This window comes from Schistocerca cancellata, chromosome 9 (genome assembly GCF_023864275.1).
Source record: "Schistocerca cancellata isolate TAMUIC-IGC-003103 chromosome 9, iqSchCanc2.1, whole genome shotgun sequence".
In the NCBI taxonomy this organism is placed as follows: Eukaryota; Metazoa; Arthropoda; class Insecta; order Orthoptera; family Acrididae; genus Schistocerca; species Schistocerca cancellata.
In genome coordinates this window covers 396,704,186-396,720,204 of record NC_064634.1, presented here as the reverse complement: position 1 = coordinate 396,720,204, position 16,019 = coordinate 396,704,186, and the positions used below count along the sequence as shown (strand labels likewise).

Here is a 16,019-nt window from a genome sequence, read left to right as displayed (position 1 = left end):
GCTAAAAACTCTTCAATCCAGCCACACAGCTGGTCTGATATTCCGTAGGCTCTTACTTTGTTTATCAGACGACAGTGCGGAACTGTATCGAACGCCTTCCGGAAGTCAAGGAAAATGGCATCTACCTGGGAGCCTGTATCTAATATTTTCTGGGTTTCATGAACAAATAATGCGAGTTGGGTTTCACACGATCGCTGTTTCCGGAATCCATGTTGATTCCTACATAGTAGATTCTGAGTTTCCAAAAACGACATGATACTCGAGCAAAAGACATGTTCTAAAATTCTACAACAGATCGACGTCAGAGAGATAGGTCTATAGTTTTGCGCATCTGCTCGACGACCCTTCTTGAAGACTGGGACTACCTGTGCTCTTTTCCAATCATTTGGAACCTTCTGTTCCTCTAGAGACTTGCGGTACACGGCTGTTAGAAGGGGGGCAAGTTCTTTCGCGTACTCTGTGTAGAATCGAATTGGTATCCCGTCAGGTCCAGTGGACTTTCCTCTGTTGAGTGATTCCAGTTGCTTTTCTATTCCTTGGACACTTATTTCAATGTCAGCCATTTTTTCGTTGGTGCGAGGATTTAGAGAAGGAACTGCAGTGCGGTCTTCCTCTGTGAAACAGCTTTGGAAAAAGGTGTTTAGTATTTCAGCTTTACGCTTGTCATCCTCTGTTTCAATGCCATCATCATCCCAGAGTGTCTGGACATGATGTTTCGAGCCACTTACTGATTTAACGTAAGACCAGAACTTCCTAGGATTTTCTGTCAAGTCGGTACCTAGTATTTTACTTTCGAATTCACTGAACGCTTCACGCATAGCCCTCCTTACGCTAACTTTGACATCGTTTAGCTTCTGTTTGTCTGAGAGGTTTTGGCTGCGTTTAAACTTGGAGTGAAGCTCTCTTTGCTTTCGCAGTAGTTTCCTAACTTTGTTGTTGTACCACGGTGGGTTTTTCCCGTCCCTCACAGTTTTGCTCGGCACGTACCTGTCTAAAACGCATTTAACGATTGCCTTGAACTTTTTCCATAAACACTCAACATTGTCAGTGTCGGAACAGAAATTTTCGTTTTGATCTGTTAGGTAGTCTGAAATCTGCCTTCTATTACTCTTGCTAAACAGATAAACCTTCCTCCCTTTTTTTATATTCCTATTAACTTCCATATTCAGGGATGCTGCAACGGCCTTATGATCACTGATTCCCTGTTCTGCACTTACAGAGTCGAAAAGTTCGGGTCTGTTTGTTATCAGTAGGTCCAAGATGTTATCTCCACGAGTCGGTTCTCTGTTTAATTGCTCGAGGTAATTTTCGGATAGTGCACTCAGTATAATGTCACTCGATGCTCTGTCCCTACCACCCGTCCTAAACATCTGAGTGTCCCAGTCTATATCTGGTAAATTGAAATCTCCACCTAAGACCATAACATGCTGAGAAAATTTATGTGAAATGTATTCCAAATTTTCTCTCAGTTGTTCTGCCACTAATGCTGCTGAGTCGGGGGGTCGGTAAAAGGAGCCAATTATTAACCTTGCTCGGTTGTTGAGTGTAACCTCCACCCATAATAATTCACAGGAACTATCCACTTCTACTTCACTACAGGATAAACTACTACTAACAGCGACGAACACTCCGCCACCGGTTGCATGCAATCTATCCTTTCTAAACACCGTCTGTGCCTTTGTAAAAATTTCGGCAGAATTTATCTCTGGCTTCAGCCAGCTTTCTGTACCTATAACGATTTCAGCTTCGGTGCTTTCTATCAGCGCTTGAAGTTCCGGTACTTTACCAACGCAGCTTCGACAGTTTACAATTACAATACCGATTGCTGCTTGGTCCCCGCATGTCCTGACTTTGCCCCGCACCCGTTGAGGCTGTTGCCCTTTCTGCACTTGCCCGAGGCCATCTAACCTAAAAAACCGCCCAGCCCACGCCACACAACCCCTGCTACCCGTGTAGCCGCTTGTTGCGTGTAGTGGACTCCTGACCTATCCAGCGGAACCCGAAACCCCACCACCCTATGGCGCAAGTCGAGGAATCTGCAGCCCACATGGTCGCAGAACCGTCTCAACCTCTGATTCAGACCCTCCACTCGGCTCTGTACCAAAGGTCCGCAGTCAGTCCTGTCGACGATGCTGCAGATGGTGAGCTCCGCTTTCATCCCGCTAGCGAGACTGGCAGTCTTCACCAAATCAGATAGCCGCCGGAAGCCAGAGAGGATTTCCTCCGATCCATAGCGACACACATCATTGGTGCCGACATGAGCGACCACCTGCAGATGGGTGCACCCTGTACCCTTCATGGCATCCGGAAGGACCCTTTCCACATCTGGAATGACTCCCCCCGGTATGCACACGGAGTGCACATTGGTTTTCTTCCCCTCCCTTGCTGCCATATCCCTAAGGGGCCCCATTACACGCCTGACGTTGGAGCTCCCAACTACCAGTAAGCCCACCCTCTGCGACTGCCCGGATCTTGCAGACTGAGGGGCAACCTCTGGAACAGGACAAGCAGCCATGTCAGGCTGAAGATCAGTATCAGCCTGAGACAGAGCCTGAAACCGGTTCGTCAGACAAACCGGAGAGGCCTTCCGTTCAGCCCTCCGGAATGTCTTTCGCCCCCTGCCACACCTTGAGACGACCTCCCACTCTACCACAGGTGAGGGATCAGCCTCAATGCGGGCAGTATCCCGGGCAACCACAGTCGTAGTCCGATCGGGGGATGCGTGGGACGAGCTGGCCGTCCCCGACAAACCCCCATCCGGACCCCCACAGTGATGCCCATTGGCAACAGCCTCAAGCTGTGTGACCGAAGCCAACACTGCCTGAAGCTGGGAGCGAAGGGATGCCAACTCAGCCTGCATCCGAACACAGCAGTTGCAGTCCCTATCCATGCTAAAAACTGTGCAAAGAACGTCTGAACTAATCTACAGAGAGCGCAAACAAAACGACACAAAATTGAAGCGGTTATTAAAATACAAGATTGCCTAGTAAATGCAGTAATGCTGCCACTTGTGCACTGCTGACACACTGCTCGGCGGCGGAAGGAGACTACGCGATTTAACACTATTCGAGTACTAAAACGTGATGCTACAACTCTCAAATACTATAATACGCCCGAAATTTATGAATTAAACAATGCAAGTACCAAAAACACTCAAAGAAATTAAGAATTAAACTATGTAACAAATGAGTGAGCTAGGAGTATACGACTTGCTGCTGCAGCTGCTTATCCAACGGCGGCAGGGAGCACACTGACTGTGACCAACCGACACTGGCCGTTCAAAACAAAAACAGTTGACAGACGACTACGCGAATTTACACTATTCAGGTACTAAAACGCGATGCTACAACTCTCAAATACTATAATACGCCCGAAATTTATGAATTAAACAATGCAAGTACCAAAAACACGCAAAGAAATTAAGAATTAAACTATGTAACAAATGAGTGAGCTAGGAGTATACGACTTGCTGCTGCAGCTGCTTATCCAACGGCGGCAGGGAGCACACTTATGCGGGCAAGTGCTCTACCAACTGAGCTACCCACACCCCGTCCTCACAGCTATTACTTCTACCAGTACCTCGTCTCCTGCCTTCCAAACTTAACAGAAGCTCTCCTGCGAAACTTGCAGAACTAGCACTCCTCAAGAAAGGATATTGTGGAGACATGGCTTAGCCACAGCCAGGGGGATGTTTCCAGAATGATATTTTCACTCTGCAGCAGAGTGTGCGCTGATATGAAACTTCCTGGCAGATTAAAACTGTGTGCTGGACCGAGACTCGAACTCGGGACCTTTGCCTTTCGCGGGCAAGTGCTCTACCAACTCCGCAATATCCTTTCTTTCAGAAGTGCTAGTTCTGCAAGCTTCGCAGGAGAGCTTCTGTTAAGTATGGAGGGTAGGAGACGTACTGGCAGAAGTAAAGCTGTGAGGATGGGGCGTGAGTCGTGCTTGGGTAGCTCGGTTGGTAGAGCACTTGCCTGCGAAAGGCAAAGGTCCTGAGTTCGAGTCTCAGTCCGGCACACAGTTTGATCTGCCAGGAAGTTTCATATTAGTGCACACTCCGCTGCAGAGTGAAAATATCATTCAGTATGTTCTGTTACACATAGGTGCAGTTGTTGGTTGTGTTCAACACTACTTTATGTTATTTGCATATGCTTCTCTTGCCATAGCTTTAAAATTAAACTGGGAAATTTACTTCTGTGTGTGCTTGGTCAGAAGTTGATTTCTGTGAAGTGTCATTAATGTCAACTAATTTACATTTAATTAATTAATGAATTTCTAACACAGCTACACAATACAGCAGCCTCAATTGTAATTTTTGTGCCAAATGTCAGCTTTTTCCTAATAAACAAGATTTTTTGCAGAATTCGCTGTTTTTTCATTTAGCAATCAAACCACTTCACATGTACTATAGAAGACAGTTCCATAAAAATGAGACTATCATAATTATCTTATAGCACAGTGAGCAATTGCATGTAGGTGTATTCTTCTTGCAAGAACAAAATGTTTGAAAGTAATTTATATTTGATACGCAACCACTTAACTGAAGGTGGCTTTGCAATTCACTGTCAGGGGACACAAGAGCACATGGGAAGTTAAAATGATATTTAATTCCAGCCAGAAGTGACTGAAAAACATTTTCCCTTATTCACCTTTCATTTACATCAGATATTAATACTACACACGTAAAAAAAACGTTCTGCATCATCTCGGTTCCAAGAGTTCTGGAACCTGTACAGAAAATTGGAATAGGGACCAACATAAACATCATTTCCGCCCCTTTTTATTGTTCATGAAAACCACACATTGCATGTTGTACCCCATACAGCGAGACCTTCAGAGGTGGTGGTCCAGATTGCTGTACACCGGTACCTCTAATACCCTGCAGCACGTCCTCTTGCATGCCTGTATTTGTGATGCATGCTTGTATTCATCATGGCATACTATCCACAAGTTCATCAAGGCACTGTTGGTCCAGATTGCCCGACTCTTCAATGGCAATTCGATGTAGATCCCTCAGAGTGATTGGAGGGTCATGTTGTCCATAAACAGCCCTTTTCAATCTATCCCAGTCATGTTCAATAGGGTTCATGTCTGGAGAACATGCTGGCCACTCTAGTCGAGCAACGTTGTTATCCTGAAGGAAGTCATTCACAAGATGTGCACAATGAGGGCGTGAATTGTCGTCCATGAAGACGAATGCCTCACCAGCATGCTGCTTATATGGTTACACTATCGGTCAGAGGATTGCATTACGTATCGTACAGCTGTTACAGCGCCTTCCATGACCACCAGTGGCGTATGTCAGCCCCACATAATGCCACCCCAAAACAGAAGGGAACCTCCACCTTGCTGCACTCGCTGGACTGTGTGTCTAAGGCATTCAGCCTGACCAGATTGCCTCCAACTATATCTCTGACAGTTGTCCGGTTGAAGGCATATGCAACACTCATAGCTGAAGAGAGTGTGATGCCAATCCCGAATGGTCCATTTGGCATGTTGTTGGGGTCCATATGTACTGTTCTGCATGGTGTCATGGTTGCTAAGATGGACCTTGCCATGGACGTTGGGAGTGAAGCTGCACATCATGCAGCCTATGTGCACACAGTTTGAGTCGTAACATGGTGTCCTGTGCTGCACAAAAAGCATTATTCAACATGATGGCATTGCTATCAGGGTTCCTCCGAGCCATAATCCGTAGGTAGCGGTCATCCACGGCAGTAGTGGCCCCTTGAGTGGCCTGAGCGAGGTATGTCATCGACAGTTCCTGTCCTCTGTATCTCATCCATATCCGAACAACATCTCTTTGGTTTTCTCCAAGACACCTGGACACTTCCCTTGTTGAGAGCCCTTGCTGGCACAAAGTAACAATGTGGACATGATCAAACTGCAGTATTGACTGTATAGGACTGGTTGAACTACAGACAACTTGAGACATGTACCTCCTTTCTGGTGGAATGACTGGAACTGATTGGCTGTCAGACCCTCCTCAGTCTAATAGGTGCTGCTCATGCATTGTTGTTTACGTCTTTGGACAGGTTTAGTGACAGCTCTGAATAGTCAAAGGGACTGTGTCTGTGATGCAATATCCACACTCAATGTCTATCTTCCCAAGTTCTGGGAACCAGGGTGATGCAAAACTTTTTTTGATGTGTTTATTTTGGGTGCCTAATGTTGTTCTAGTACTGACACAGATAAAAGCAGACTTTGAATCTCCAATTTTTGGACTGAGTGAGGTGGCACAGTGGTTAGCACATGGGACTTGCTTTCGGGAGGACGACAGTTAAAATTCCTAACCAGCCATCCAGATTTTGGTTTTCAGTAATTTCCTTAAATTGTTCCAGGCATATGCCAGGAAGCTAAAGGACACATCTGATCCCGTATCCCATCCTCTTGTAACCTGAAGTTGTGCTCCATCTCTAAAGACGATGTTGTCTATGGGCATTGAACTCAAATTTTCTTTCTTTTTTCTGATTTTTGGAACAGTTCTTTCTTTATAAAGGAGAGCTTGTAGGAAACTGCAAAAATAAAAGGGAAGAACTGCAGCTGTTAAGCAGATGGTAACAGTACAGACACTAGACAAAGATAGAGGAGATAACAATCTGTCTGCCAACCATGCTCATTTTTCTTAGTTTTCTGTTATGTGTTGTGTTGTAAGATATTTCTTGTGTGTATAATATTAATTTGTTCAGTTTATGTCTGTTTTAAATCACATCTTAAGAAATATACCTTCCATTAAAAATTTTCATTAATTTTACTTATTTTTCCTTGTAATTATTATCTTCAGAAAATCAAAAGGAAATAAGAATAACGGCAAAGATGACACTTCAGGCAAGTGTGTCACCAATGGTGTTAATGTCAATGAAGAAGAAGAAAAAGAGGAAGAGGAGGAGGAAGAAGATGAAGATGAAGAAGAAGAGGAGGAGGAGGAGGAGGAGGAGCATGCTATTGATGGTGACAGTGATGTAGATAGTCATAACAGAATGTCATCTGATGATGATGATGATGATGATGAACAAGTAATTAATCAAAAGAAAAAACGTAGAAAGGTAACTGATAAGAGTATACCCAAGAAGAAACTGAGGATAGAGGACAGACACAAGGGTGCTAAAACTGTTGTAGAGGCTGGTTGCAAAAATTTGGACTTGAGCTCAAACTCGGTGGCTAGAGTGAAGAAGAAGTTATTGGCAACCATGGGTGACTCCACTTCAGATAGTGACACTGAAGAGAGTGATATTGAAAATAATGCAGTGATTGATGACACAAAGGAAGGTTGCAAGACAGGGCTTGAAAGGACAAAAAATAATGATGTGAGGTATGCAATATACGCTATGGATTTATTTGGTTTTGTAATATATTTATGTACAATCCTTTAATTTACTTTATATGTTTGTATCATTTTCTTCATTGCAGCTATCATGAAACAAGTACAGTAAAAGATAAGGAAATTAAAAGTAGAATATCTGAGGCACTGTTAAAATTAGAAAATTCCGAGAAAAAGAAAGCCTGGGATGAAGATGTGGAAAGTTCTGTTTCAGAGTATGATAGTTCAGATTTATCAGATTTAGAGGATGAATGCAGTGATTCAAAGAAAGATTCAGGTGTTACATCTGATGGACAGAGTACAGAGGAGAACAGTGATAATGATAGTGGGTCTGATGAAGAAGCTGGTGAAAGTACTGCCGAGCTGTCAGCCGCACGCTGGAAAGAGAACCTTGCTCAGAAAGCTGCAGATGCCTTTCTGGATAGACAGGCTAATACTCGGAGTCTTTGGAAGCTTGTTTATGGTATGAAACTAGATAAACAACAGATGCATTAGCAGTATAATTCTTAGTGCCATTTGTATCCTTTGTTGCAGTTACTTGCCTATCCACACTGTCTTTTAAGAATTAATACTAAAATATGTTGGTAAGCTTTTGTAGTAATAGCCCTTGTTTACAACTTTGCTCATTTACGTGAAGCTCTCTGTGTCCTTGACCAAAAACATTCAGACAAAGGAAAATTCAGGATGGAATGATGACTATATTATATTGACTGGAGCAACTGCATTACATTCTCTGCCAGGGTTTCGATTACCTCTCGTTGTGCCCTGAAATGACAAATGTCCTGCCCACTATCCTTCCCACCCCTCCTACCGTGGTATTCTGCCGTCCACCGAACCTACCGTATTTACTTGAATCTAAGCCGCACTCGAATCTAAGCCGCACCTGAAAAATGAGACTCGAAACAAAGGAAAAAAAGATTTCCCAAATCTAAGCCGCACCTGAAATTTGAGACTCGAAATTCAAGGGGAGATAAAAGTTTTAGGCCGCACCTCCAAATCGAAACAAAGTTGGTCCATTGTAATATGAGACACAATTTAGGTCGAATGAATGACGATACAGCTACAGTAGTTTGGTTCGAGTCGTAAGCTTTACCAGGTAGCCATTGCTATGCGTCAGGCGCTCCGTCCGTATTTATACGGTTACCCTTCCTTTTTCACGTGCTCCATCTGGTTTGAATCGATTGCTTATTTTGTTTGATCTTATAAGTGCCGTTTTCTCTGTTATAGGTGTTTACGTCACTCTAAGCTGAAAATGCATCACTGTACTGTGTCATGCATTGTTTGTCGCATTCTGATAGTGCGTGTTTACGGCCTGTCGCCGTTCGCGACATGGCTTGCTTTTGTGCGCGCTACCGCCGCTTACAACTAAAAAGAGGCGAATCGTCTCATTAGCGAAGCAATGTCAAGAGACTGCTATTTGTTGTTACTTACACTGCTGCTTTCTTTGAGAATGATCAACAAGAACCAAATAATAGGCTGCGTATGATAGAACATGTTCTGAACGAGAGTTAGACGAAAATTTTTCTCCGTTTGAAAATCTTTGCGGCCGCTTCTATAGTACATCAAATTCTGCACAGAAATTAGAGTCATCTTAGATTTAAAAATCTAGTCAGTTGCCGTGGTTCATTTCTGACTGTATCACTATTAGGCTAAGAATAATACGAATATAAACAGACATGATAAGTGTATTCTTCCGCGTTTGCTGTTGTCTCACTCTAGTTTCATAGTTTATTAGGCAGACAGGATTTAAATGAGATAGCAACAAACACGGAAGAACACATGGCAAAATGTTTATATTCGTATTATTCTTATGGTGAATAGTGAAGAGAATACTGCTTGTGATTCACATTTCATCAGGTTACTTTTAGCAACCATATCTTCTCACAGGTAGGAAAAAATTCAGAACGTAGAGTTGGCCGTATTGAAAAACATCCCAAACAGTCTTGCCAGTCGGATTTTCGTAGTACATTGAAATTCTAATACATTCGAAGATGAACAATACGGAATTTGTATTTACTTCGTTGGATAATGTATGAAAATGCAGTGGTCGAAACTCGGGGCGGAGAAAAAAAAGCTCGTCTTCCACCTTTTTTTTATTTATTTACTGACGCAGAGGTTTTGGCGCCAGTATTTATATTTGTGCCTACGAAGCATGTCTGTGTAGCGCTACATATATTCGACGGCAGAAGTTAGTTGTGGCAGCACCTACCAACATTTTTCAGAACTTCCGCTTGCTTTGCACTCGATTCTAAGCCGCAGGCGGTTTTTTGGATTACAAAAACTGGAAAAAAAGTGCGGCTTAGATTCGAGTAAATACGGTACACAATATACTCGTCCACCCTTACACAACCCCTGCTCCCAATCCCTTACCTCATGGCTCATACCCCTGTAAGAGACCTAGATGCAAGACCTGTCACATACATCCTCCTACCACCACCTACTCCAGTCCAGTCACTAACATTGCCTACCCCATCAAAGGGAGGGCTACCTGTGAAACCAGTCATGTGATTTACAAGCTAAGCTGCAACCACTGTGCTGCATTTTACGTAGGCATGACAACCAATAAGCTGCCTGTCCACATGAATGACCACCAACTAACTGTGGCCAAAAAACAAGTGGACCACCCTGTTGCTGAACACGCTGCCAAACATGATATCCCTCATCGCAATGACTGCTTCACAGCCTTTGCCATAAGGGTCCTTCCCAACAGCACCAACTTTTCTGAATTGCGCAGGTGGGAAATTTCCCTGCAATACATCCTGTTACCGTAACCCTCCTGGCCCTTAACCTTTGTTAGTCGCTGTCCTCACCCATCCAACCCCCCACCCCTCTGTTCCCATTCCAGCACTACACAGCTGTCATTTCACCGCCACACCCAGTCTTTGAATTTATTTTTAGTTTTATTTCTCTCCTCTCCATTGCCTACCCCATCCCCCCTCTGCACCTTCTCTCCTGCCCTCCATCTAAACTGCAACACTTCACTGTACGCCACTCCCACCATACTATCCCTACCCGTTCCCGCCCCAGCCTCCTCCTTAGCCCCACCCAATTGCCACTGGTGCTGCTGCTCGCAGTGTGATTTCAGCTCCCTGAGACTGCAGACGTGTATGCAAGTTGCATTTGCGCGCGTGCGCGCCTCTGTGTGTGTGTGTGTGTGTGTGTGTGTGTGTGTGTCTGTCTACTGTTGACAAAGGCCTCAATGGCCAAAAACTTTAACTGTTTGAATCTTTTTGTTGTGCCTATCGTGACTCAGCATCTCCGCTATAAGGTGAATAGCGATTTTCCTTCTCTGGTTTTGTTACATTCCATCCTGGATTTTCCATTGTTTAATATATTATAAAAAGAATAGATTGCTACTTGCCATGTAGCGGAGATGTTGAGTCGCAGACACTCACAACAAAAAAGACTACTAAACACATAACTTGGGTAGAAGGCCATCTTCTCAGAAGCCAGAGACAGTGGTCATGTGTGAGAGATGTGTTTGGGTGAATGTGTGTGTATTGCCTATTTCAGGAGGAGGTCTTATGCCCAAAAGGTTGTATGTTTAGTAGTCTTTTTGTTGTGCCTGTCTGTGACTCAACATCTCTGGCAGTCTATCCTTTTCATAATAGTAACCAAACACATTTCTTCACTCCTAGCTGTTGTGTAATGTAATAAATTTCAGTATTTAATGATGTGCTTAACTGTGAAATATTTGTCAGAATAGTGAAAATTAATCTTCTAAAACTGAAACATAATGCTACTGCTAATAATAATATTTTCTGACACAGGTATTCTGGTACTGAAAATTAAGCCTGTGAAACCAAATTTTTCACTTTCAGATGAGATATCAGACATGAGAATGAAGAGAATATTGTCAGAATATTGCAGATTAGCACTGATTGTGCATAAATTTTACTAGTTTTTATTGTGACTTGTGAACAGTATTGTTTATACAAGAAGTGTAGGCAGAACAATTAGGAGAATTTTCAGTGTATACCTTAATTGCAAGTGCACACTTCTTATCATTATATTGATAACAGTTGTTCATTTCATAACTGACCAATATTTGCATATATTAAATAAACCAAGTGTGACAACATACATTATAGCAATTTGGACAGTTTCAGTAATAAAGGATATTACAATCACTTTTGCTAAAAAAGACCATATGTCTAAAATTATGGTTTTATAAATAGGTACCAGTAAACTCAGAAAATTCTTTTGTATTAAAACTGAGATTAGGAAATCCTATAAATCCAAAGAGAAAATAAATGTGTTAACTGCATTTTACAATGGAGTGCTTTTGTGTTACTAGAACAGCAGTACATAAATATGAGTGTTATTAATGTTTTTATTAAAAGTGGACAGCTACAGGTGAGCTGACGTTAGAATCAAGGAATTGTTAAAAATACATAAATACAGTGCATAAAATATACCATTATAGACCTATTTTTAAGAAAAAGGGGTGTGTTATAAGTGCAAGAAATTAGGCATTGTGAGGGCATTCACGGGGACTTGTGAATCATTAATTATTTGAGTTGATAAAATAGGGCTGCCAGTTATTCATTTGGAAAACTATAAAGTTCTATCTTGTCTATATCCCTCCACTTCCATAGCAGCTAGATATTTGCCTATTGTGCCATATAATAACTGCAAGTCTCTGAGTCATTTACATTGTCATCTTACATTTTAGGGAATTACAACAAGGAAAATGAGCAGAATATGGAAACAAATGCTGAGGAAGGTGTGGAGGAGGTTGGAGGGTTGTTCAGAGTTGTGAGGCAGCGACAACAGCAGCAGCAGGAAGCTAAAGAACTCTGTGATGCTGAGGACTGTGCCAGGTTCCCCATCACACAACTGCATGACTGGTCTCTGTCGGAGGTACATTAGTTAACAAAAATAAGTCACGCTGTAGCATAGAATTACAGTATGAAAGAGGAGGAGGGGGAAAACTTTTAGTTGTAGGGAATGTTGGCCAAACCATTTCAGTTACAATAAGAAGCAATTTTTTCATGATACAAGATTTCATGTAGAATAGTGAGGAAATAGCAATGTGTGAAAAATAGCAGTGAATCCTAAATTTCTGAAGACAGGGCTTTTTCTTCAGAAGAAAGAAAGATTCTTTTTCCCCAACTCATACCTGAATAATTCTTACAATTTAATCTTTTCTTTGTAATATCTGCTGCATTTTAACATGTTTTTTTCTGCCTTTGTTTACTTACACTATGTGATCAAAAGTATCCGGACACCACCAAAAACATACATTTAGAAATGTGTAGGGACATGTACAGCACAAAAGCTTACAGGCCGACCTCGTCTGTTGATTGACGGATACCGCCGACAGTTGAAGAGGGTCATAATGTGTAATAGGCAGTCATCTATCCAGACCGTTATGCAGAAATTCCAAACTGCACCAGGATCCATTGCAGTTACTATGAAAGTTAGATGGGAGGTGAGAAAACTTGGATTTCATGGTCGAGCAGCTGCTCATAAGCCACACATCATGCCAGTAAATGCTAAACGATGCCTTGCTTAGTTTAAGGAGCCTAAACATTGGACGATTGAACAGTGGAAAAATGTTGTGTAGAGTAATGAATTGTGGTACACGATGTGGCGATCCGATGGCAGGGTGTGGGTGTGGTGAATGCCCGGTGAACGTCATCTGCAGCATGTGTAGTGCAAACAGCAAAATTCGGAGGTGGTGATGTTATGGCTGTGGCTGTGTTTCTCATGGATGGGGCTTGCACCCCTTGTTGTTTTGCATGGCACTATCACAAATAGGCCTACATTGATGTTTTAAGCACCTTCTTGCTTCCCACTGTTGAAGAGCAATGCAGGGTTGACGATTGCATCTTTCAACACGATCGAGTACCTGGTCATAATGCACAGCCTGTGGTGGAGTAGTTACACTACAACAACATCCCTGTAATAGACTGGCCTGCACGGAGTCCTGACCTGAATCCTATAGAGCACCTGTGGGATGTTTTGGAACGCTGACTTCGTGCTAGGCCTCACTGAAGAAGGGGCTGCCATTCCCTAAGAAACCTTCCAGCACCTGATTGAACGTATGCCTGCGAGAGTGGAAGCTTCACCAAGGCTAAGGTTGGGGCAACACCCTATTGAATTCCAGCATTACCGATGGAGGATGCCACGAATTTGTAAGTCATTTTCTGCCAGATGACTGGATACTTTTGATCACATAGTGTAGCTGTGTAAAGGAGAAGCACTACTTTCCATTTCTTAATATTCACTGTGAGGTTTAGTTTGTTATTGTTGTCGAAGCAAAATATTCCAAATTTACTTAGACACACATTAATTTGCACATTGAATGTAGTTGCTGATTTTTTTAATTGTTCTTCTTCTTACGCATTTAGGTGTGGATATTTAATATTTCAATCCGTCTTCTAGGTACAGGAGCTTATAAGAGATTGCTTTGTCACTGGGAAGTGGAAACAGTCAGAAGATGCTGAAGAACTTTTAAAACTGGATGATGTGTTAAGTGATGATGAAATGTTTGGTGATTTTGAAGACTTGGAAACTGGTGAAAAGCATGGAAGCAGTGATGTAGGTGAACATGACAAGAAGTCTGATCAAACAAGTGAGTTTAGAAATAAGACAATTCTATATTAGGAAATTAACCTGTCAAATATCAGAATATGAATAAATGAAATTTTTTTACAGAAAACTGTATAGTTTCTAAATTAGGCACTTCTTTAGTTTCAGCTACATATTTTAAGCATTTTGTATTCAATTTGTACTAATTTACTTGCAGGTGGTGCATTAGACTAATTATAGAAGTTAGTATGTAGACTAATTATATAAGTTAGTATGAAAGAAATGTCACTTCTCTTTATTCATCTCGAGTAAAAGTTGTAAAGTTTAAGGAGGGTCATGGGGTGGTTACCTCAAAATGTCCTTGAACCCTGTTCTCAAGGTGAAACAGAGGCCAAGTTCATTTTTTCAAATGACAACACCTATTTTTATTCCATATTCGCATTCTTCATGAAAAAATGCGCATTGTTTGTTGGAACATTTTTTTCGAAAAACCAATGGTTTGTCGCCTGGGGGTTCTTCCCAGGTTACCAGTATCTCGAGAACAAGGCGAATCGGGAAAATTTTCAGTGAAAATCTTACGTGGTTTCTGAACTCTGTCCATTGGTGAAATTTTCATGAACTTGAAATGGCCTAGAAATTCTTCAGTGGGGATTAACCTGAAAGCAAATATTGTCTGCATTAGTGGAACTCAGCATGCACCACATGGAGGTTGCCCAGCAGACTTTGCACATTGTTAGCCCTGAAAAGTGCTGATTAACATGGTTCTCACTGGAAATTTAGGGTCTCAGCTGCTTGATCAACTGTCCACCTTGCCTAATGTACATTTGCACTCTCTGTCGGAAACTGGTCTCGACATCATTCAATGTCTGATGGGTGATTGCCTGGAAAGCCGCCACAATCCTTTCTCTCATATCCTCTGGCATTGTCAGGGGAGTGGAGTACACCTTTTGCTTCACAGCTCCCCATAAGTAGTAGTCCAGTGGTGTTAAGTATGGCAATGTTGGCGGGAATTCACGAATTGCACTATTGATACGAACCCATCGATGCGTGTAAGTTGCATCAAGGCACCTTCTGACAGGTAAGGCCTGATGTGTAGGGCCACCATCATGTTGAAACCACATATATCCCCGTATGTCTAAGGGGATATTTTCTTGTAATGGAAGCACCAGATTCTAGAGAATATGAAGATAGTGCAAGCCTTTCAACGTTTTGCCATAAAAAGCAGGAGCTGTTATGTAATCTGCAACTAAGCCCGTCCAGATATTGGTTGACCACCATCTCTGTGTTTGGTGATCTTGTTGCCAGCGAGGATTTGCTTCCGCCCAGTAGTGTGTGTTATGGGCATTAACTCCTCATCTTGTCAAAGTTTACCTTGTCTGTAAAGAGAGTACATGCGAAGAAAAAGAGATCACGATGTATTTGCGTATTGGCCTATCGACAAAATGCCAGGTGTGTCTCAGGATCCTCAGGCTCAATTGCTTGGGTAATATGTAAGTAATTGGGGTAGAATTTAAAGACCTAATTGTAACCTTTGTATAATGATGAGCATCAGGATGCCTTTCGGCATACAATCTGTCCACAGGTGCATAATTATCGCGACACTCACCAACAGTTTTTATCATTCTCATTATTTCTAATGACATGTAATCAGCCATTTTGGACAGATTAGAGTCAAAAAATAAATTGTACTGATCACTTTTACTATTATTTGTTTTCTTAGGTTTTTCCTTCAACAAAACATCCGTAAGCATGTTTGCAGGACAACTGACTTATTTCAGTGTACATGACCTGTTTGTTTACACATGCTCGCTGTTTTTTTACGCCACCACGTAAAGCCAAAACATACAGTATTCAAGTGCGCTCTTGTAGAAAATTACTTACGTGTCTAACAGATGTGTATGTTTCAAGAGGGCACCTTTACATATCTCGATATTGACGTAACTACATAATAAAGTAGTGAAATACGCCATGGTAACCTGCCCTTTATAAATATGGAGAGAAGGCAGAAATGAAAGATGGGCCCGAGAAAGTCAATTGTGAGAACAGGTGACTCGGATAAATCTTTCTCTTATGGGCTCCAAACATTCATGTTGAGAATAATTTTGCTTGTATGGTTGTGGAAAAATTTCACTTCACAGGAACTCATTACAGTCTCGCA

At 42.2% G+C, this 16,019-nt stretch overlaps 1 protein-coding gene across 1 annotated transcript in view; it reads left to right on the top strand.

Annotated features, from left to right (window-relative positions):
* LOC126101078 (ribosome biogenesis protein BMS1 homolog) overlaps positions 1 to 16,019 on the top strand; it is a 100,826-nt gene that overhangs the window by 58,978 nt on the left and 25,829 nt on the right. The window contains exons 9-12 of the mRNA XM_049911757.1: positions 6,788 to 7,315; positions 7,414 to 7,787; positions 12,000 to 12,187; positions 13,715 to 13,904. Of these exons, the coding sequence (XP_049767714.1) occupies positions 6,788 to 7,315; positions 7,414 to 7,787; positions 12,000 to 12,187; positions 13,715 to 13,904 (1,280 nt within the window). The remainder of the gene's footprint in view (positions 1 to 6,787; positions 7,316 to 7,413; positions 7,788 to 11,999; positions 12,188 to 13,714; positions 13,905 to 16,019) is intronic.